This window comes from Filicampus tigris, chromosome 6, assembly GCF_054856515.1.
Source record: "Filicampus tigris isolate MCC_2025a chromosome 6, RoL_Ftig_1.0, whole genome shotgun sequence".
NCBI classification, from domain to species: Eukaryota; Metazoa; Chordata; class Actinopteri; order Syngnathiformes; family Syngnathidae; genus Filicampus; species Filicampus tigris.
The window spans coordinates 6,228,665-6,248,569 of NC_141222.1; the positions used below are offsets into that span (position 1 = coordinate 6,228,665).

At 40.1% G+C, this 19,905-nt stretch overlaps 1 protein-coding gene across 2 annotated transcripts in view; it reads left to right on the plus strand.

The window, feature by feature from the left end:
* Positions 1-753: 753 nt before the first annotated feature.
* The window catches only part of frmpd1a (FERM and PDZ domain containing 1a), a 42,728-nt gene continuing 23,576 nt past the window's right edge, over positions 754-19,905 (plus strand). For both annotated transcript variants that reach the window (XM_086034095.1, XM_086034096.1), the window contains exons 1-4: positions 754-990; positions 12,747-12,851; positions 17,313-17,435; positions 19,177-19,340. In XM_086034095.1, the coding sequence (XP_085890221.1) occupies positions 17,317-17,435; positions 19,177-19,340 (283 nt within the window). In that variant the 5' untranslated portion in view covers positions 754-990; positions 12,747-12,851; positions 17,313-17,316. The remainder of the gene's footprint in view (positions 991-12,746; positions 12,852-17,312; positions 17,436-19,176; positions 19,341-19,905) is intronic.

A 19,905-nucleotide genomic window follows, 5' to 3' on the forward strand; every position in this document is an offset into this window, starting at 1 on the left:
TGTTGTGTCACCCTGACCACCCACTGAAAATGTTCTGGCCACGCCCCTATGGTGTGTGAGTGGGACTACACGGCAGTTGCTATTGCATCCGACTGTCTCCAGGATCAACAAACTGCGAATACATTGCTACAGTATAATGAAAAAGGAAAAACTCCATATGACATGCCTCGTCTGACATCTTGGAGGAAAATTTTAACCTGCAAAATAAGGAACACTGTATGTGTGAGGAAGGCGACCCGAAGTGGACAAAAGTAATACTTGCGTAATTGCGTCCTCACACAATACTGGATGCAACCACACGCTATTTGGAACCACTTCTTAACAACAAGTTTATTAAAGAATAGCTAACCAAATATATTATGCTTTGCTGTCAGTGTTGGCATTTAAGTTGGTTGTTAATTTATGTGTCAATTATTTTAAAAAAAAAGTTATCTTTGCTCATCCATCCTCCGGGTTTTTGATTTTGGTATAGGGGGCTTCTTGGTCGTTTGGGGTGTGGAAACGGCCCCGCGTACGAGAGGGAGGGGGAGGGGGAGCTGGAGAGAGAGAGAGAGAGAGAGAGAGAGAGAGAGAGAGAGAGAGAGAGAGAGAGAGAGAGAGAGAGAGAGAGAGAGAGAGAGAGAGAGAGAGAGAGAGAGAGAGAGAGAGAGAGAGAGAGAGAGAGAGAGAGAGAGAGAGAGAGAGAGAGAGAGAGAGAGAGAGAGAGAGAGAGGGAGAGGGAGAGAGAGAGAGAGAGAGAGAGAGAGAGAGAGAGGATTACGGTGTAGCGTGCACGCGCCTCACCTTTTCAACATCGCGCGCGATCTCCCTCATTTACGTTAACATGGAGGGCTGCCTTCGGTGACTGTTGAGTCGGCGTTTTTCATCTGTAAAATGTATTTGTTTTGATTTTGAGGACGCTATAATCCCACATTCGGGACAGTGTGAACCCCGCCACCACCTCCACCCCCTCACGCTCATTGGAGGGGATTAGAAACACAAACCTACACGGTAAGGTCTTTAACTCTCATTAACAAGATTGAATAACAACGAGACAGTAGCAAACTGCAATAGATTGTGTTATAAAATAAATACAATGAAATAATAACAACTGCGTGTTTTTTTTATTTTTATTTCTGCCTAAATTATGTCCCGCCCCGAGTTATAATGCACACGTTAAACGGGAATGATTGCTGAATATATTGAACAAAACGGCACAGTACAAATAAAACAGTAATACTGCACATTTATTTTAGAATGTTTCCTAAAAGTTAAAGTAAAGTGCCAAGGCAAGAGGAGCATATCCCTTTGAGGGTACTCCAGCACATCAGCCAACTCACTGACAATCCATTAAAGGTGTCAATATGTTATGCTTTCCACCAATGTGTGGATAATGTACATTACTCAACAAAGTGTCTATTAGTAGTTGCATAATGGACAGCTAATCTACGTCAAACCTACCACAATCAAAACTACAGCGTCATTGACGTTTTGTGATTAATTCTACTCTCACTCAGGGACAATGCAAGCAACAAAGGGCTGCCACTGTGCCACTGCTCAACTTTACATGTTTCGATCCATCCATGATATGATGAACGCAATGCACAGACATAGGGAGGATGGCAGGTTTATTTGGGGATTTCTAAGCTTGGAGTCTGACAGATGGGTGGTGCTGAAATAACTGGAGGGTTATAAGAAATGTGAACCTAATGCTATGTCTCAATGCTGACAGGAGAAAGCTTGAGAAAAAAAAAACACTCAACATTCTTTAAAAGTAAGCAACTTCTTTATTCAGCAACTTCAGAGGAATTGATGACTACAGAAATAAATCACAGTCAGTTACAAATCAATAGCTTTATTCAGTGACCAAAGGTACCGTGAGCGCACACACACTCATATGCATTTTATAGGACTGTGCTGCTCTGAATATTTTGCTGCATCATTCCTCCCTGAACCAGGCAACCTTTATTATTGCAATTGCATGTGCTCAAACCATGTGTGTATATTTTTTTTACGCTGCAAGCAGTGTGTGTGTGTGTTTCATTAGCGTCTATGTTGTGTCATGGCCAGATTTGGAATCAAAATAAGCACTGACACTTGTGTATGAGATGAAATGTGAGCTGCCAAGTTCTGAAGGCCTTCCCAGGCTTTATTAATTTATGATCTTATTTTTAGGCGCGGATACATTTTTGATGCAATTGCATTTATCAAGTTTAATACCCGATGAAGGCTCTCGGTGTGCCTATCACAGTTTGCATGGAGTTGCATCTATATTTTTCAAACATTAATCCACAGACGCAATACTGTAAGAAAATTATAGCATTTTTTTTTTTTTGTCAAAATTAGCTCACCTGAATGCAAAATATGATGAAAATTGGGTCTATTTTGGCATGCTGTTGTTGGTGTAAATAATATGAATAATTTCCTGTGTGTGTCGCACAATACGTGTAACTTCATTGGTTTAGGCCTACTTTTCCTTCCACCCCAAATTCCAAAACATGCATGTTAAGTTAAGCCTCGGAAAATGTCCATTCGAGGGAGTATAAGTGTCGAGTGGTTATCATTATTTATACTATGTTCTATGATTGACTGTCAAGGACGTACCACAACTCTTATCGTATGTCATCACTCATCTCATACAGGCTCTGACTTATTTGGACAAATACCAACACTTAATTAAAAATCTACTAAGTTCATGTGGTGTAGAACTGCCTATTGAGAGGTTCAGCCCACTGTATACCAAGTACGATTTAACTAAACAAAACTAGACAATCACCAACAATTGTCGTCGACAACCACCCCTTGCACACATATTGATCATCGAATCTGGCGACAACACAGAAATGTGACGCCCGGTGTTCTTATCAGGAAACAACGTTTTGAAGCACCACCCACTGTTGATTACTTTATCAAACCACAAACAACATCGCACAGTTGCCAAGGAAAAGCCCTGGACACTGCAGCCATATTTCTCCATAGGCCTTGGTAGTATCCCTTTGCACTGCAGTCATACAAACACGGCCATAAACGCCATTATTCTATCAACGCTAGTCTCTTTTCCTCCATGATAGGTCCTCCTGATAGGTCATGTATGACCAGTTGCAGCCTTTTCAAGGCAAGCGCAGGGCAGTCACGCCATGTCACTTATGAAAACTAATTGACTGACTACACTTTGCACTATGTGACTGAATAGTTCCGTTGTTGTCTGGCAAGCAAAAGATTTTGCCATGTTCGCTCAAACCGAGTGCTGTTGATGGCGTGTTGCACCTGATTAACAAAGATTGAGATATGATCCCAAATAGTGAGCTCTAAATTACGTGTTTACTCACTGGAACATTGGTTGACAACAGGTGTAAAAGTGATGGAGACAGCCCTATCTAAAAGCGAGTCTTGCGCTTTATAGGTTGCGCTCATGGTTTTTGGCATGGAACATTTGGTAGTGCACTGCAAAAACAAATGTCTGTGAAAGAGAAATAACCTGAAATTATTGCTGAGTTGCAGAAAAGAAATCTATTGCTCTGATAATTTTGTGGAAGCTCTTTTGTTCTTTAGCCATTTTGGGTATTTTTAGCTGCATTCTCAGGCTCTTGACGTGATTGCCACTGGACTGTTCTGATTGTCTTGGAAGACGTTTTACCTCTCCCAGAGGGCAGGCTTCATCACGTCATTCAATGCAATGATTCGATGCCCTGAGAATTGAATGACCTGGATGAATCAGAATATTCTCAGGTACCTTTTTAGTTGTATGTTTTGGTTCTTTATCCTGTTGCAGGACTTGTGACATGCAATTGAGGCCAAGCTTTGTGACTCTGAGCAACAGTTTGCTGCAAAATGCCTGTAGACTTCAGATTTCATAGTACCCTGCACAGATTCAAGAAAACCTGCAGCAGGGTGGCCCAAGAAGATAAGACTTGTACCTCCTATATAGTAGGCACGTTGCAAATATTAAGAGTCCCATCATTTTTGTCCAGACATGTTTCATTATTATATATTTATAATTAAATACAGTTGTCCCTCGTTTATCGTGGGGGTTACATTCCAAAAATAACCTGCGATAGTTGAAATCTGCAAATTAGGAAACTTATTTTTTTACAATTATTATACTGTATGTTTTAACGCTGTAAACGTCACTCTTAACATTTTCTCACATTTGTCTCTTATTTAAACACGCTCAAAATTCAAACCTTAGTAAGAAAAAATGAATATACATGATGATGATGATTATTATTATTGGAATAATTATTAATAATGTTAATATTATTTCTTAACGAAACAAAGGTCAAAACCTTTTTTTTTAACCCTCCTGTTATGTTATGGGTTGAATTGACCCGTTTGGAAAATCAAGTGAGGAAAAAAATATTTAATTTCGTCTGTTGGCCATTTTTTAAAATTTTCATTTCTTAATATGAAAAACATTGGATTATGTTATATTTTTCAATGATTAAACATTAGAACAGGTCACACTGACCCATGAACATTGATGAAAAATCACAACAGGAAAAAGGCCCAAACATCTGTTTAAGAAACACAAATGTAAGCATTTTCATACAAATAATGACACATTTTTGAAATAACAAAATTAATTTTAATGAACAACATATTAGGTCGGAAACATAAATGATCAATTGTGACTTGCACGTATCTGAGGCTTCCTCTGACTGTCCCTCTGTCCTGAAGCTGCTCTGCTGTAGCGTTTTTTCTACTTTACTTTCCAGAGAGAAAAATATAGTTATAGTTGTTGCCTCTTTTTTCTCTCTTGGGTGAGAAGAAACTAACATGCCACCTTCGATTAAATTTGAAAACGAAACAAAACAGGAAAGGGTCCCATTCTTGCGCAGCTTGCTGAACTTTATTGGCCATTCCCACCATGGTTGCCAAGCAATCAAGTGCAAATTCATCCTCCTATCTTTATTGACACTTGTGTCCTCTTCCTATTCTCCCTCACTAAATTAAATTTAGTAAGCCGGGCGCATTCTGTGGGAGACATGGCACGGAGGAGATGTGTTCAAATTGGTCTACAGTGGGGTTCGTACGCTGTAAAAAACAGCATGCTGAATTGCACTGCAAAAATTACAGGCAGTCAATTAGGACACAATATGGGTTCATACGCTGCAAAAAACAGCATCCAAAATAGCACTGTTAAAAAATGTGCGATGTAGCGATTCGGCGAAAGGTAAACCACGATATAGCGAGGGACCATTGTAATTGGACTTAAATAATTATAATTCTGTTGGACAACAAAAAAAGACATGTCATTTTGTTATTTCGGTCACCATTGTGGGTTTTTCTTTCTTTAACTCAATGACACCAACAATGCTTACAGCACGTGTCGATGCAACGTCCACTGATAGTGTAGTGGTACACACGCCTGAGTTGTGTGCGGGCAGCGTGGGATCGATTCCCGCTCAGTGACAGTGTCTATGTGTGCCCTGCGACTGGCTGGCGACCAGTTCGGGGTGTGGTCTGCCTTCGCCCGTTGACGGCTGGGATAGGCTCCAGCAACTCCCCGCGACCCTATATAGGATAAGCGGTTTGGAAGATGACATGACGTGTCGATGCCTGTGAGGCCTCAACTGGCGTCTTTGTCAGTGTGTTCGATGTGTTCTATCCCGATGACTGAGCTGCTCACCTGCTCATCTCCAATGCAGGACATATACACTGGAAATTAAAGGTCCATTTGAAGCCCAAATCCAAGTCAGTTGAATCATTTTTGAATTAGGGATGTCACCATGGACATGAAAAATTGGCATCTCCCCGATTGTCAGACGAAGTTATGGCATGTAAGAAATTTTCCACTTAGATTTCCAGTCTCTTTGCCCTTTTTTCTCCTCATTGCGCCTGCACAAAATAAGCTAGTTAATGATGTCCCAACGATGGTTGTGTGCCTATTTGCCTAGGTTCTTGAGTTTTTCGCATGAAGGCACACAGTTAAGAGCAGCATTGCTTTGTGGTTAATTGTTGTTGTTTTTAGCATTAGCATTCAAAGTCCACAGCCAGAGAGATTGCCTTCTTGACTGTCTTCATTTATTTTAACAGTTGGTTAAAGGGTAGTTTTAATTTGTATAAGTATGGTAAGTGAAAAAATGTAAAATGTTAATGTTAGCCTGGAGGCAATTTCTGATGTCTGTGAGGCAGGCCCAGTCAGTCAAGAGAGGATCTTCCAGGGGTCAGCCACAGTAGGAAAAGACTGCATTAGGAAGGAGACACAGAAGGAATACAGACCACCAGCAAGAGCAAAACAGCAGCAGCAAAACAGCCAAGGTTCAAAGAGCCAAAGCTTCGATCACTGTGCAACCCTCTCTATGAACTGAGCCACAGCCACCTAACATGACCACAATGTTGCTGGGGCCCAGCCAGGAGCTGGTGACCAGGTGGGGTGGTTGGTGGTACCAACTACCAGCAGGGCAACAACAGCATGTTGGTCTTGCTGGGTGGCTTTAGCTCAGTTGGTACAGCGGGTCGCCCAGTGCCCAAAGGTTCGGCTGTTTGAATCTTGGCTGATTTGTTTTTTTTCTTTTGCAGCTGCTGCTTTTTAGGAACTTGTTTTGGTGACACCAGCAAGACCAGCATCAAAACACAACAAAACCATGCTGCTCTGTGGTAGGCTATTTTGTTCGAAGAGAAAGTTAACTTGATAATGACATAATACAAAGCCAAATCAAACTGGCCCTACAGTTTTGCAAGAACAAGTGCTCAAAGACCGGACGGTGACATTACGAAAAGCTTTGAATGAGAAGTACCCCTCCGAGCTGGGCATTTTATTAAAAAATTGCGGTCCGTTTATCGCCTTCAGCCTACAGATGGGGTACCCATTTAGCCATTATTTTGTCCGGCTGGACCAAATAGTAATCGCCTATAGGCTGGTCCGACTATCATTTTAAACGCACTTTTGAGCAATTGAGCAAGTCGCCCTGGACGTTGTAAACAAAGGCAATACATTTGAATATCTTTCTTTCTTTGTTTTTGTATGAAGCACTACATTCTTTGGAATCTCATATATAATGTCTCCCTCTTTCCACTCTCAGTCTCTGTCCTAGCCTGTGCGCTGACATGATTGTAAATTGTTGGCAAAGTGAAGCGGCTGCATTATCCGAATACATTATTGATGCATGCAGCCCTTGTCAAAGACACACCCACATTCACTCAAATGCAAACACACTCAAAGTCATAAAACCCACATTCACAAAAACCATAATTAGTCACATACGGCATGGGTTTTTGTGTGCAAATGCTAATGGGATGCTGCTTGGATGAGAATATATTTATTGTGTACAGAGTTCAGATCAAGTGATATTTTACATTAGTATTATGTCACATACACATTCACAAATACAGTACATTGTAATCAATGGGACAATGCACAATGAGATAAATTGTGGGCATTTACAACTGTACAGTATTTCTGGTTTTCTGAGCTCTCTTTGCTTCGTCAGTTCTTTCATCTTTCTTTCTTGTTTCCTTCGGGACACTGGACTCAAGCAACACCCTAATATGTTGTCTGTTGATTTTTTTTTTCTGGTGCTTGATGAGGAGATTCAAGTGTGTGTCTGAGGAAACGCTGAAACCAAATAACGGTATCGCTAGCGTTGGGCCAAAACCTTGCACCTCCAAAATAGTCACTTTTCAGGAGACCCCAAAAATGCCAAGTTTGTTTAACCATTAGCATTGCATCATGAAAGAGAGCAAGCCATTTACAACACTTTAGATCAGTCTGTAATGTGTAAAAGTAACACCCACGCATGTGAACTGACCAATTGTCGTGATTTGTGAAAAAATATGTTAAAAAAAAAAAGTAATTTGTGAGGTTGATCGTGGGTTCGATCCTGGCTCCGGCCTCCCTGTGTGGAGTTTGCATGTTCTCCCCGTGCCTGCGTGGGTTTTCTCCTGGTACTCCGGTTTCCTCCCACATTCCAGAAACATGCATGGTAAGTTGATTGGACTTTCTAAATTGCCCCTAGGTGTGATTGTGAGTGCGGATGTTTGTCTCTCTGTGCCCTGCGAATGGCTGGCAACCAATTCAGGGTGTCCCCCACCTACTGCCCGAAGACAGCTGGGATAGGCTCCAGCACTGCCCGCGACCATTGTGAGGAGAAGCTGTATCGATAATGGATGGATGGATATTTGTTCATGAATCTCACTGGGTGGGCAGTCTGTCGATCTGGCCCACCCATAGCTCTGCCCTGATGTATACAATTGAGTTTCCCATTTATCTCTAACAATTTTGTGTCAACCAATAAGATGCAAATAATTTAACTATCATCAATTTCAAACGATATGAAGCGGTATCGATAATGGGTGGATACATATATATATATATATATATATATATATATATATATATATATATATATATATATATATATATATATATATATATATATTTTTTTTTTTTTTTAATTTTATTTATTTATTTTTTTTTTCTTAAAGACCTTAAAATTAAAATTGTCAAGAAGGATTTTAAGGACTTTACCTAGCCCAGTAATTATTAGAATTTTCTAAAATTCATACTCTTTAGATTAGAGGATGCTAAACATTAATAGTCAAAGTCTTTGGTGGTAAATATTAGTAGTATAATATTAGTATAATATTAGTAGGCCATCTAAAGCTTTTACATAATTTTAACAGATTTTAAAAGCAGGACAAATTGGCACATATTAACCCATTAAGGCCTAAAGCACCTGGCTCTACATCTCCGAAAACCTATGGACGACTATACAATCACTGAGGTTCTCCCAGAAATTCAAAGATAATTGAGATAATCTCAGCCCCTGTATCAGCTAGAAACATAATTCCAAAAGAATTTGAGAGTTTAGACCTGTGGCTTTCACACAGGCCTGAGTTTATTATGTATTCTTTCAATCTTTGATATAAAAATAAAGTGTGAGTGCAAGAGAAACACTATTTTTAATTTTTTTAAATTGAGTAGTAATTACAGTACTATCCTCTATTATGTTACAAGGACATCGATATCATCATTGTCTCCAAACATGTATCTTAGGGTTAGGGTTCAAAAGAACCACTCGCTCATAAACGTCACAACACTAATATTGTCAATATTCTTTCAGTTGTCGGACAATGGAGCAAGTATAAGATACTGAGTGAAACATGGCCCAGAAAAAGTAAGACTACATCTTACCGAAGCCGTCGTCATGGCCGCTGCGGCTCTAATGAAACCAGAGATTTATTTCATCTCAGAGCGCACAGCCAAAAGTGACGGAACGCCCACTGCAGTTCTCTGTCACTCAACAGAGGAGATTGAGAGACGGAGAAGAACCTCACACTCAATATCCAGCGCTACAGCAACACTCTCGAACCTCTTTGGACAAAATAAATCCTTAATGGATTTGAACAGTTTTGTAACCTGGTAACAAAGTCATATGGAAAGGCTGGACAGCAGAACTGTTCTAAGGAAATATGCAATTTGATTGGTTGGTAGCATCAGCAGAAATGAAGCAGAAAAGTGTTGCAGCTCAGTGTTTCCCATTTAAGGCAGCTGAAAACGGACATATTATATATGTCAGTTTAAACAGTTTGTGTTCACCCACAAGTAATACTCTCACTAAGCTGCGAACTACTCTCACCACACAGCAAATGTATATAGCATATCAAAAAATAAAAAATAAAATCACACCTGAGCTGTATTTACATGTTTCATTTCATATTCACCTCATACAAAGACATTGAAAAGTTGATTTGGCCTTTGTGGTTGACGAAGCAGGAAGAAAAATGCGTAAAAATAGAGAATATGGTGAAAGTGTTGGAGCAATGTGCACAGGTGTCATGTAATCATTGTCGCCCACTTGGTTAATTTTACAGTGATAATAATGTTGATGTAGCAACCTTACTACTAATATAACATTACCCTTGCGGAGGACTTGGTCTCTGTTAATTATATGACTAGCGTCGAATTGTGGTTTGTTTGTTACCATGGTGCCGTATACTCTAACATTATACCTGTAACACTTGTTCAGGATATTAATTAAAAAAAAAAAAATCATGGATGGAAAAGCTCAAATAGGTTGGAAACTAATACAAATATTGTGTTGGACAATATGTCAATTGGAGACACGGCGTTGTCCAGCATTCGTGTCCACACGTCAGCACAATTGAAGCATGTTAGCGCAAAGTACGTATGAAGTGCCGATGGCCAATGTGTGGTGCAATTCACTAAGTTCTTGTAGCTAGGCACTGCCTCGCATCATCAACATGCGCACGTTGGCTGGCTCGCTCCAGGGCCGCAGCTAGTCATTTGGAGGCCCAAGGCAAACAGTCAGAACTCCCCTGCCCCTCTGTACTTTTACTAATTTTTGACAAAATGTGAGTCATTTAATCCATTAAGCGCTGTTGCATCTTTCTATCCTAAAAGCCGGGAGAGTGTTTCTTTTTCCACTTTCTTTGATTAATCAGATTCTCAGTCTTTCAGCCAATTAAATGCATCAGAATATATATGTGACCGTGTCGTGACTCTTGATGATGTCGCAGATATTTTTTTCATCATAATGGCGAACGATTGCGGAGCTCTGAAATAAGTAAAGGCAGTGATATAAACAACGCGCTTGTGGACTTTGAACCAGTGGAACCAGTTGAAAGTGATATAGGGTTAAACCTTTGTAAAAATAACATTCTCCAAAGCTGTGGGTGCTATTTATTAGTCTATATTCTGATAACTTGACTCGTACTTACCAGCCAAAATAGTCCTGGAAAGGTCCCGGAAAAGATTGGGAACCCTGATACTGAAAGGTCAGCAACACTTAGATTGCACAGAAGTGGAGTTCATTTCACCAATTATTTGGCTTTTAAAGGTAATTGGTTGTATCAGAGTTTTTTAGAGGCTTTATAACAAAGAGGGGGTGAATACATATCGCTGGTGTCGGGCCAAAACCTTGTACAGTAACCCCAAATTAGTCACTTTTCAGGAGACCCCAAAAATGGCAAGTTCGTTCAATCATTGGCATTGCATCGTAAAAGAGAGCAAGCCATTTTCAACACTTTAGATCAATAATGTGTCAAAATAATACCACGCGTGTGGACTGACCAGTAGGATATATTTTTGAAAAGATTTTAACCAAAATGTGATTTCTGAGGTTTTGGTCCGACACCAGCGATGCGCATGCCATTTTTTTCTTTTTTATTTAAAGATCTGCTGCTGTCAGACTCTTTAACAAGAACATTATGTAGTCTCTACAAACTGGCGGACATTAGTGCAATTGTGCAGTCCTGCACCTGAGCTTATATCGTGCAATACCCAACATTCCCCACTACTGTAATACCGTGCAATACTCAACATTCCCCACTACTGTTATTCTAGTTTTATTTTTATCCAATGCTGTTCCTTACATTTCACTACAGCACTGCAGCACTGTCACTTACTTAGAGTATTTTTCCTCTGTACTATGTACAGGCTAAAATGAGTGTTCCTCATACTTTTTATGTAGATGTATGTTGGTGTGTATATACGCATAGCTACTGCGTATATTTACATAGGGTTGATCCTGAATGTTTGCCGTTAATGTTATACATTAATGGCTACATTATGCCGCCGTCCCTGTGTTACCTATTTCTTTGCTGCTGTAACACTGAAAATTTCCCCACTGTGGGATCAATAAAGGACTTCTTATCTTAACTATGTTATACATATCTATAGTATTTCTCACTTCCTTTTAAAACTTAAGACTATTTTGTGCATATCCATCATACAAAATAATTTTGAAAATGATGATTAAAAAAAACACATTTAAATTGCAGGTTCTAATTTAACATGGCGGTGAAAAAAAAATCCAAGAGGGTGAATACTTTTTCAATGCATTGTAAGTATTATTGAGTAAAGAAATGAAAGAATGACTATAGTGAGAGCTCCAGGAAAGAAAAGTCTTGAGTCAGTATTTGACAGTTGGCCTGATGGGACTTTTCCTGGGGCTTTGCGAGGTCGTCATTAAATATGGATGGTGTTTGGAGCTGAGGCAAGTGGGACTCAACAAACAGCACAAAGAGCCCAGCATGGCAGGACCATCATGCTTTTCTTTTTCTGGTCTCGCCTATCTCGTGAACTGCCTCCTGTTCTTTCCCCAAACTCCTGATTCTTTCCCCTCCTTGTCTCCTTTATTCTTTGATTGGTAGAGTACCCCACTTTTTGTACTCTTCCCTCTGCTGAGCTGTTTGCTATTTCATTTGCTTTCTTGTTTCATTTGTTGCTGCTTCTTCCAATTGTGTGCTGCTGCTCTATTAAACTCTCTCTCTCCCTCATGCACTTGCCCACTTTTTTCTCTCTCTCCCTCTGTGTAAGCATAAAGCATTTGAGTAGGGATGTTTGCAGGGAAGTGTCCCTGTTTTGCAGCAGCTTGCAGTGGTGAGTGCTGTAATCAGATAGAGAGACAGCTTTCTACTGTAAGTGAAGTTTGGATGCTTGTGATTTACTGTTAAGATAGTAACAGCCTATTCTAAATTAAACTACGTTTAGAATAATGTGTTCACATTATTCACAAAATACTGAATTCATAATATGTTTTACAGATACAAGACGAATACTCGATGTCTGGTTTGGAATATTGCTTTCTGACAAAAAAAAAAAAAAAAAAGGTCATTCGAAAACGCGGACTTATTTTGAGTGTTGCACAAGTCAGGTTAAAAATGGTTTTATGACAGGTGGTATACAGTACATACTGAATGAAAGACTTGGAGTACTGCAGTGTTTTGTCATCTTTTAATTACCCAATGTTTGTTTTTCTATTCACCATAATTGGGATTCATGACTTTGTGTTTGTCACTAGGTAATGAAGACTGGTCCTCTTCAGCAGAATGATGGATGGAGAAATAGCAGGATGGGACTTTAAGTGGCGCCCACATGGAGCCCTGACAGAAAGGGCGGAGAGCAGGTGTGTGCTGGTCTGTAAAGTTGAAACCATTTGTGGGAGTATATAAAAAGACAAATGACAAGATTAGACGACTAGCAGAATGTGCAGTAAGTACTGACCAGGGCAGACAGTGAGAGGGAAGTGTGTAGTGAACTACAGACACTGTCTGTGATACCGTTTAATTTAGTCTGTTGCCCTAACCAGAGCTCTAAGGTTAAGGAGAAGCTCAATCTAATCTGGCTAAGCGCAGGTGACGCACAAAGGGAGCCTGCAGACATACAGTACTTTGTAATCTCATTTGCAGGCACTGTGACTTTGTTGCATTCCGAGTGCATAATACAATTTTAATTATGCTGGTTTTATTAAATAGTGTGGTATTTTTTTCCTAAAATATATTTATTAATAGTAGGAATGTCACAATATCCAAATGTCATGATACGATATCACGATATGAAAATCATCCATCCATCCATCCATTATCTGCACCGCTTCTCCTCACAAGGGTCGCAGGCGTGCTGGAGCCTATCCCAGCTGTCTTCGGGCAGCAGGCGGCGGACACCCTGAATCGGTTGCCAGCCAATCGCAGGGCACACAAAGACAAACATCCGCACTCACAATCACACCTAAGGGCAATTTAGAGAGTCCAATCAACCTACCATGCATGTTTTTGGAATGTGGGAGGAAACCGGAGTACCCGGAGAAAACCCACGCAGGCACGGGGAGAACATGCAAACTCCACACGGGGAGGACGGAGCCGGGATCGAACCCACGACCTCTGAACTGTGAGGCGGACGTGCTAACCACCGTGCCGCCTAAAAAAATATATATATCACAATATTGTGTTTTTGTACATAATAACAGCATTCACAAAGAAATAGACTTGGTCAGTCATGTGCTCCTATTGGCGATTAGCGAGGGTCTTAAACATAGGTGGCAGCAAATTCAATTGCACTAATAAACTAACCACCAGCGGGTGCTGGAACTGCACAAATGGAAAACAACTTGGGATTTTAAACTGCTGCTATTAAAATCGTGACATGATGACGGTGATATACCGTGCAAATTTTAATATTGCGATTAATATAATTAATAATTATATAATCTAATTGTCAGCTGCTCTCAGAAATCAACATCGTATTAAAATAAAATGAGGAACAACTCAATGTTCTAGCATAATGGTGTGTTGCTATGTGAACATATTTTGGACCAACCTTTCATTGAATAAATGAAAAGGAAGTCATTTTAATTGTTTTAATTCAGAAATAGGGTGGCACAGCAATTGACTGGTTAGCATGTCCACTTCATAGTTCAGGGGTTCAAATCTGGCCTGCGGCCTTCCTGTGTGGAGATTGTATGCTCTCCTCATGCCTGCGTGGGTTTTATCGGAGTCCCCAGATTTCCTTACACATTCCCAAAGCATGCATGGTAAGGTAATTGAAGATTTTATATGGTCCGTCGGCGTGAAATGGGCTTGTGGCCGGTTGTTTGTATATTTGTGCCCTGCAATTGGCTGGGATAGGCTCCAGCATGCTCGCGGCCTTAGTGAGGATAATGGATAATTCAGATGATTTGTTCATGGGTCGATTGACTCATGTTCACAGCTGTTCATTTTGAAAGATACACTGTATTTGCAAACTACTATTATACGGCAGTTTTAACGCCTTTTGTATTGAAATTTCGTCATTATGTTTCGTAACATACTTCAACTACAGACTGTACAGTGACACACGGATAGGCTCAAGCCCCTGCCCTGAACGGTAAAGAAAATGGATGAATGGGCAGATAGGTACCTCCTTTGTTTTTTTTTACATTTTATCAAACAAAGGCAAAAACAAAATCTAACTTGTGCCACATGTATTTGGAATCTTCCTTCCTTAATGCTGTGACCACACAGACAAACTGTACTTTAGTACAAAATAAAAATTAGGGCCCATGATATGGATTTTTTTTTTTTTTTATTTGATTGATTTTTGATTCTGATATTTGGCAGAAAAAAATTCAGATAACTGATGCATCTGACAATTATTTTAAAAAACGAATAATGATTAAAATAACGTATTTTTGGCTCCCTTAATGCTTACAACAATAAAGATATAAAACTATATAAATACTATAAATAGCCGTATATAAACTATCATTTCCTTGTTTTCAAACATTAGTCATCATTCGATACCAGGGCCACCGGCCACACCAATATCTTGAAAAATCACTGATGTTTTGCTTTATTAGATTGCTGTTTTTTTTTGGTGTTGTTTTTTTCAAATATTACGTATATTTAAAAAGTAGATGTATTATAGTTTCACATAACTTTACTTGCACTGATGAGTTGGTTTAGTGTTAAATGAAAGATGTTAAAGCAGCCCTTTCCCTCCTTTGATTTTTACATAGGTCGCCTTTCAAAGTTTGGACACCCCTGGTTTAAACTTAGTTGCGAACCCGTTATTTTTGAATGAACTCATCTGAACTTTTATACAAATGTATGCCTAAAATTAAATTTTGAAAATAAATTTTCACTTATTGACTTCATTATGAATTTCTCTCAGGGTTATTTTTTAACCAGTATTAATATAAAATGTATTAACTTTTATTTATTTTTAGAATTTAGAAATTATTAATTTCTTACTTTAACAAAAGCTTTATTTTTGAAAATCTCATGCAAAGAAATTCAAGTCAAATCAAATTTATTTTTATAGCCCTTAATCATAAAACCATCTCAAAGGGCTTCACATGCCCACAGTTGACAAATATTAACAACAGTCCCTGATCCTAACCCCCAGGAGGGCAAGGAAAAACCCTAAAAACCCCATCTGGTGAAAAATGACAAACCTTGAAAAGGGGCTGCAAATGGGGGAATCCCTCTTCCAGGATGACCAGGGTGCAATGGATGCCGAGTGGGCAACGTTTTACACATAATATGATGATATACAATGTTAGTTGAAATAGTCTGAAAGTCCATTCAATCAGATGAAGCACTTCAGGAAGACATCTTCGATCAAGGGGGTCCTGGCCCAGTTGGTTAATGCAGAAATAACCACAGCAGCGCCTCCGAGGATGTGGTTAACCTCCGATCTTGTACCGGTCAATTCCAGACAGCGACTTCCAATTCAGTCATCGCCACCTAGCACCCTCCCCGAGAGGGGCAACGAGAGAGGATAGAAGAGGCAATCAAACAGACCAAAAAGTAGTTCAACTAAATGCAAGAGTATAAAAATACATCTTTGGTTGTGTTTTAAATATTCCTACTGAGGTGGCAGCTCTAATCTCTGTGGGTAGGGCAATTCAGAGCACTGGAGACTGAATAAAAAACGCTCTAGAACCTGCAAACTTCTTTTTGGCTCTCAGGATCACTAAAACGACCAGCGTTGTGTGGATTAAGATTTCGGGACGGAACATACCACTAATTCAATGAGATAGGAGGGTGCCAAGCAGTGTACTATTTTATAAGTAAGAAAACAAAAACCTTTAAAACGCATCTCAAGTGGCCATGGAGCCAATGCAAATTGGCTAATATTGGGGGAATATGATCGAACTTTCTAGTCTTTGGCATGTGTCTAGCTGTCGTATGTTGCACTAACTGCAGACTTGTAATACTAGCGATGGGAAGACCAGAGAGCAACACCTGCCAAAATTTGGCCATTTGGCAGGTTGACAGGTGTTAATTTAGAACCCCAGCGTTAATCTAAATGTATTATGCTTGTAAGATCACTATGGGATTGTACTAGTGGATAAATAATGTGACCTCAAGCATCCGTGGTAAACACATTTTGTGTCTCTGTAACCTGAGAAGAGAGTGAGTGAAGAAGGGTCAACAAATGTCAGAGAATACCATGGCTATGATATAAAGGAAAAACAAAGACTGTCAGAGGCAAAAGAGGATATTGAAGACTGTGTCACTCAGCACGTTCCTCACCCAAGACTTTGTCTCCTTAACCTGTTGTCATCATTTTTTCATTTTCTGTCCTCCTTACTTCTCTGCTTTTGTCTCTGTAAATTGGCAACTCATCCTCTCCTTTCCTGCCTCATCCACTCGTTCCCCCTAATGTATGGCGCTAATGCCCATCATCAGCAAAGCACGTCTGCTAGAGATTGCTTCCTGCAGCTGTGGGATACACCACGGCCTAGATTATCCATCTAATCGTCCATCATTTCAGCCATTTAAAAAAATGTTTATTATAAAGTGCTATTCACGAGTATACAGCATGATTACCATGAATTACTGTGTATGTGTGTTTACATATTAGGTGTGGTTATGACGGAATATTTTATGCCAATATTGTCTCACGGAAATTGAGATCATCAAGAGAGCCCTGATTGATCCTGCCTGATTGCCACAAAGATGTTCAATTTGCCAATTTTCTTAATCTTAATGTATGTGATGATCCAGTTCTTTTTTCTGGATGTTTTGTATAAAAACAACAGTCTTATATGAATCAGTAACACTTAATCGTATTTGTAATACGAGCAAACTTGACCTCTTGTCAGGTAAATGGAACTGCAGGACAGGAGTCGCTCCCCGTCCCGCAGGACCAGCAGGGTCGAGCAGGTGGTGGGCAGATGGCTGAGACGATCCCGAGAATTGGGCAGCAGGTCTCACTCATTGAGCAGGTAAAACTTTGGAAATCAAATATGATATCTGAAGCATGTTCTCATTAAACCAGTAGTTCCAGTATTGCAAATAAAGGAGTTACATGTCAGGGCTGCGCAATAAATCATGATCAATATCGAACTGCTAGGTATTCTGCGGGATGCAGGCAGAGGCTACGCTATGGCGTTACACTGACTTGTGCCACAATTACTGGACTACTAAACATACCTGATTAAAAGCCGAGACAGCTAAATTTAGTCCTAAAAACAAACACATTGGTCTCCACAATATAGCATGGGAAATTGGCAAAGACAGAGCTCACAGAGATGGATTTTTAAAAAATGTATTTACCTTAAACACTGGTAGATGTTATTTATCGGCCCAAACATTGCAGAACGCCGCTAGTTACATAACAATGTCATAGAACCTTTCTTGTTGCCAGAGATGGTCGCCAAAAAAAACAGAGAGATGGGGGTCACACTGCAGAGATGTTTGTATTTATGGCACTTGTTCCCTATGCTCATTAAACTCAACTCAAGATTCATTTCACTCTCAAATGTTCCTTAAACAGCCGCGCACTGCTATGCAGAGGTGGGCATTCCTTCAGCACTGACGGAAGGCTCGTCAGTCGGTCAATGACCGATGCCCGTTTTGCTGACGATTGAAGAATGATGGGAAACTTAAAAAAAAACAATGACAGACTAAGCACTGACAGAGGTGGGTTTTCGTCCGTCAGTGTAATCGTCACTAACTGGGTCAAGGACTGACGGATCTCTCAGTTTGTCACTGACAAATGCCCGTAACACACCCTGACTGTCTTGTGTGTTTGTTCGTGGGGCTGTATACAAGCAGGATTGCTTCCATAGACTATACAGTATATGGAAATGCTTTGCGCGTTCTGTACAGTAGGTGGCGGTATGCACCAAAGAGTTGTAATCCACAAATGAACGAAGAAGAAGGAGAAGCAGAAGAAGATGACAGTGGCGAGTATTTTTAGACAGGAGTAGCTGTGCAAGCAACTTGGATTAGATTTGAGCCATTTAAAACTTTAAATAAAAATTCTGGGGTGTTTTAGGAGTTAAAACAGCTGCAGGAAGACACCAACGTGCTCCCGCTGATTTCTACTATTCAATAGATTGGAAAGTAAGTGTATGTGAAATGTACAGTATGTGAATGTATCTGTGTGTAAAACTCTTGATATGATGTAGATACATTGATAGATAGTGCACTCCATTTACCATTTTAATGACGGTAAATTTTCATCTAATGGACTATGGTACGCAGGCCCCTGACGGAGGTTGAATGACGGATGGGCAAAATTTTGTAAATTGCCGACCTCTGCCGCTATGCATGCAAACTTCCGTATTTGTCTCTTCAGGCAGCCTGCTCTGCCCCCTCACGTGCACACTCCGACTGCAATTGGCTGATGAATATTCACTTTGAGGTCGTTGACAGTTTCATTGGTGCACTGTGACATGTTTGGTTATTTCATTGGTCAGATATGACAAGACTGCAGATAAAAATCTATTGCCGGCTTGCAGAACGGCTTGAAGCTTGGGGACAAAGTAGCGGCCTTTAGTCCCAAAAATACGGTACTGACATTACACCAGGTGTGTGTATTTGTTGATGTCACGTAAAGATACAGAAAATGTTTACGTGAGTGACCTCATGTGCTATGTAACAGCTTGAGCACGAGACACTAAAAGGACAATAAGTATCAAATTCACAACGACGCCTACTCTCTTTTGTGACCACTTGCAGGGACAGAGTTGCAATAGATGGGAGACCAGAGGAGTCTGTCAGCAAAGAGCAGAGGAACTATCCCTTCCGCTTGAATGTTTTGATCCAGAAGGACCCAAAGCTCAAATCTCATGGCCTCACTCTTTCTTCCCAGACACCAATCTTCGTACAAGAGGTCACCCAAGGTATGACAAGAAATGGGAAATTGTCCCGTTTGCTCTTTGTTCACAGATACAATTGTGTTCAGAGGTTTACCTACCATGTCATAATCATGTTGGGTTTTCATTCATTAGAACCATTATCTTCTATGGTGGAATGACTATAAAACATACATCAATGATTTCTTAAAGTACAAGAATTTAGTGTTCAACTTTAATTGTATTTAGAGTGTCCTCTTTATTCCGTGGCAGCCAAGGTCATCAGGGGTGCTGTAGGAAATTACCCCATTTTAATTAATTTGGCTGGAAAACTTATCTATTAATTGACAAGATATCTTTGTTGATTTACTGAGGGTCCTCGGGTTACGAACGTGTTCCGTTCCTACGCTGGTGACGTAACTCGAATTTCCGCGTAAATCGCACTTAATGCTTTAATACCCCTAAACTCTAAATAAATTCCTGATGTTGGTCAGCGTCTCGCCTTTCTCCGACCTTTTGATGATAGCCAGCTTTGTTTCCATCGTAAGGGCTTTTTTTCTTGGCTGGACCAGCATCGCTAGAAGACCTTTTTTAGACACACAGTTATGGACAC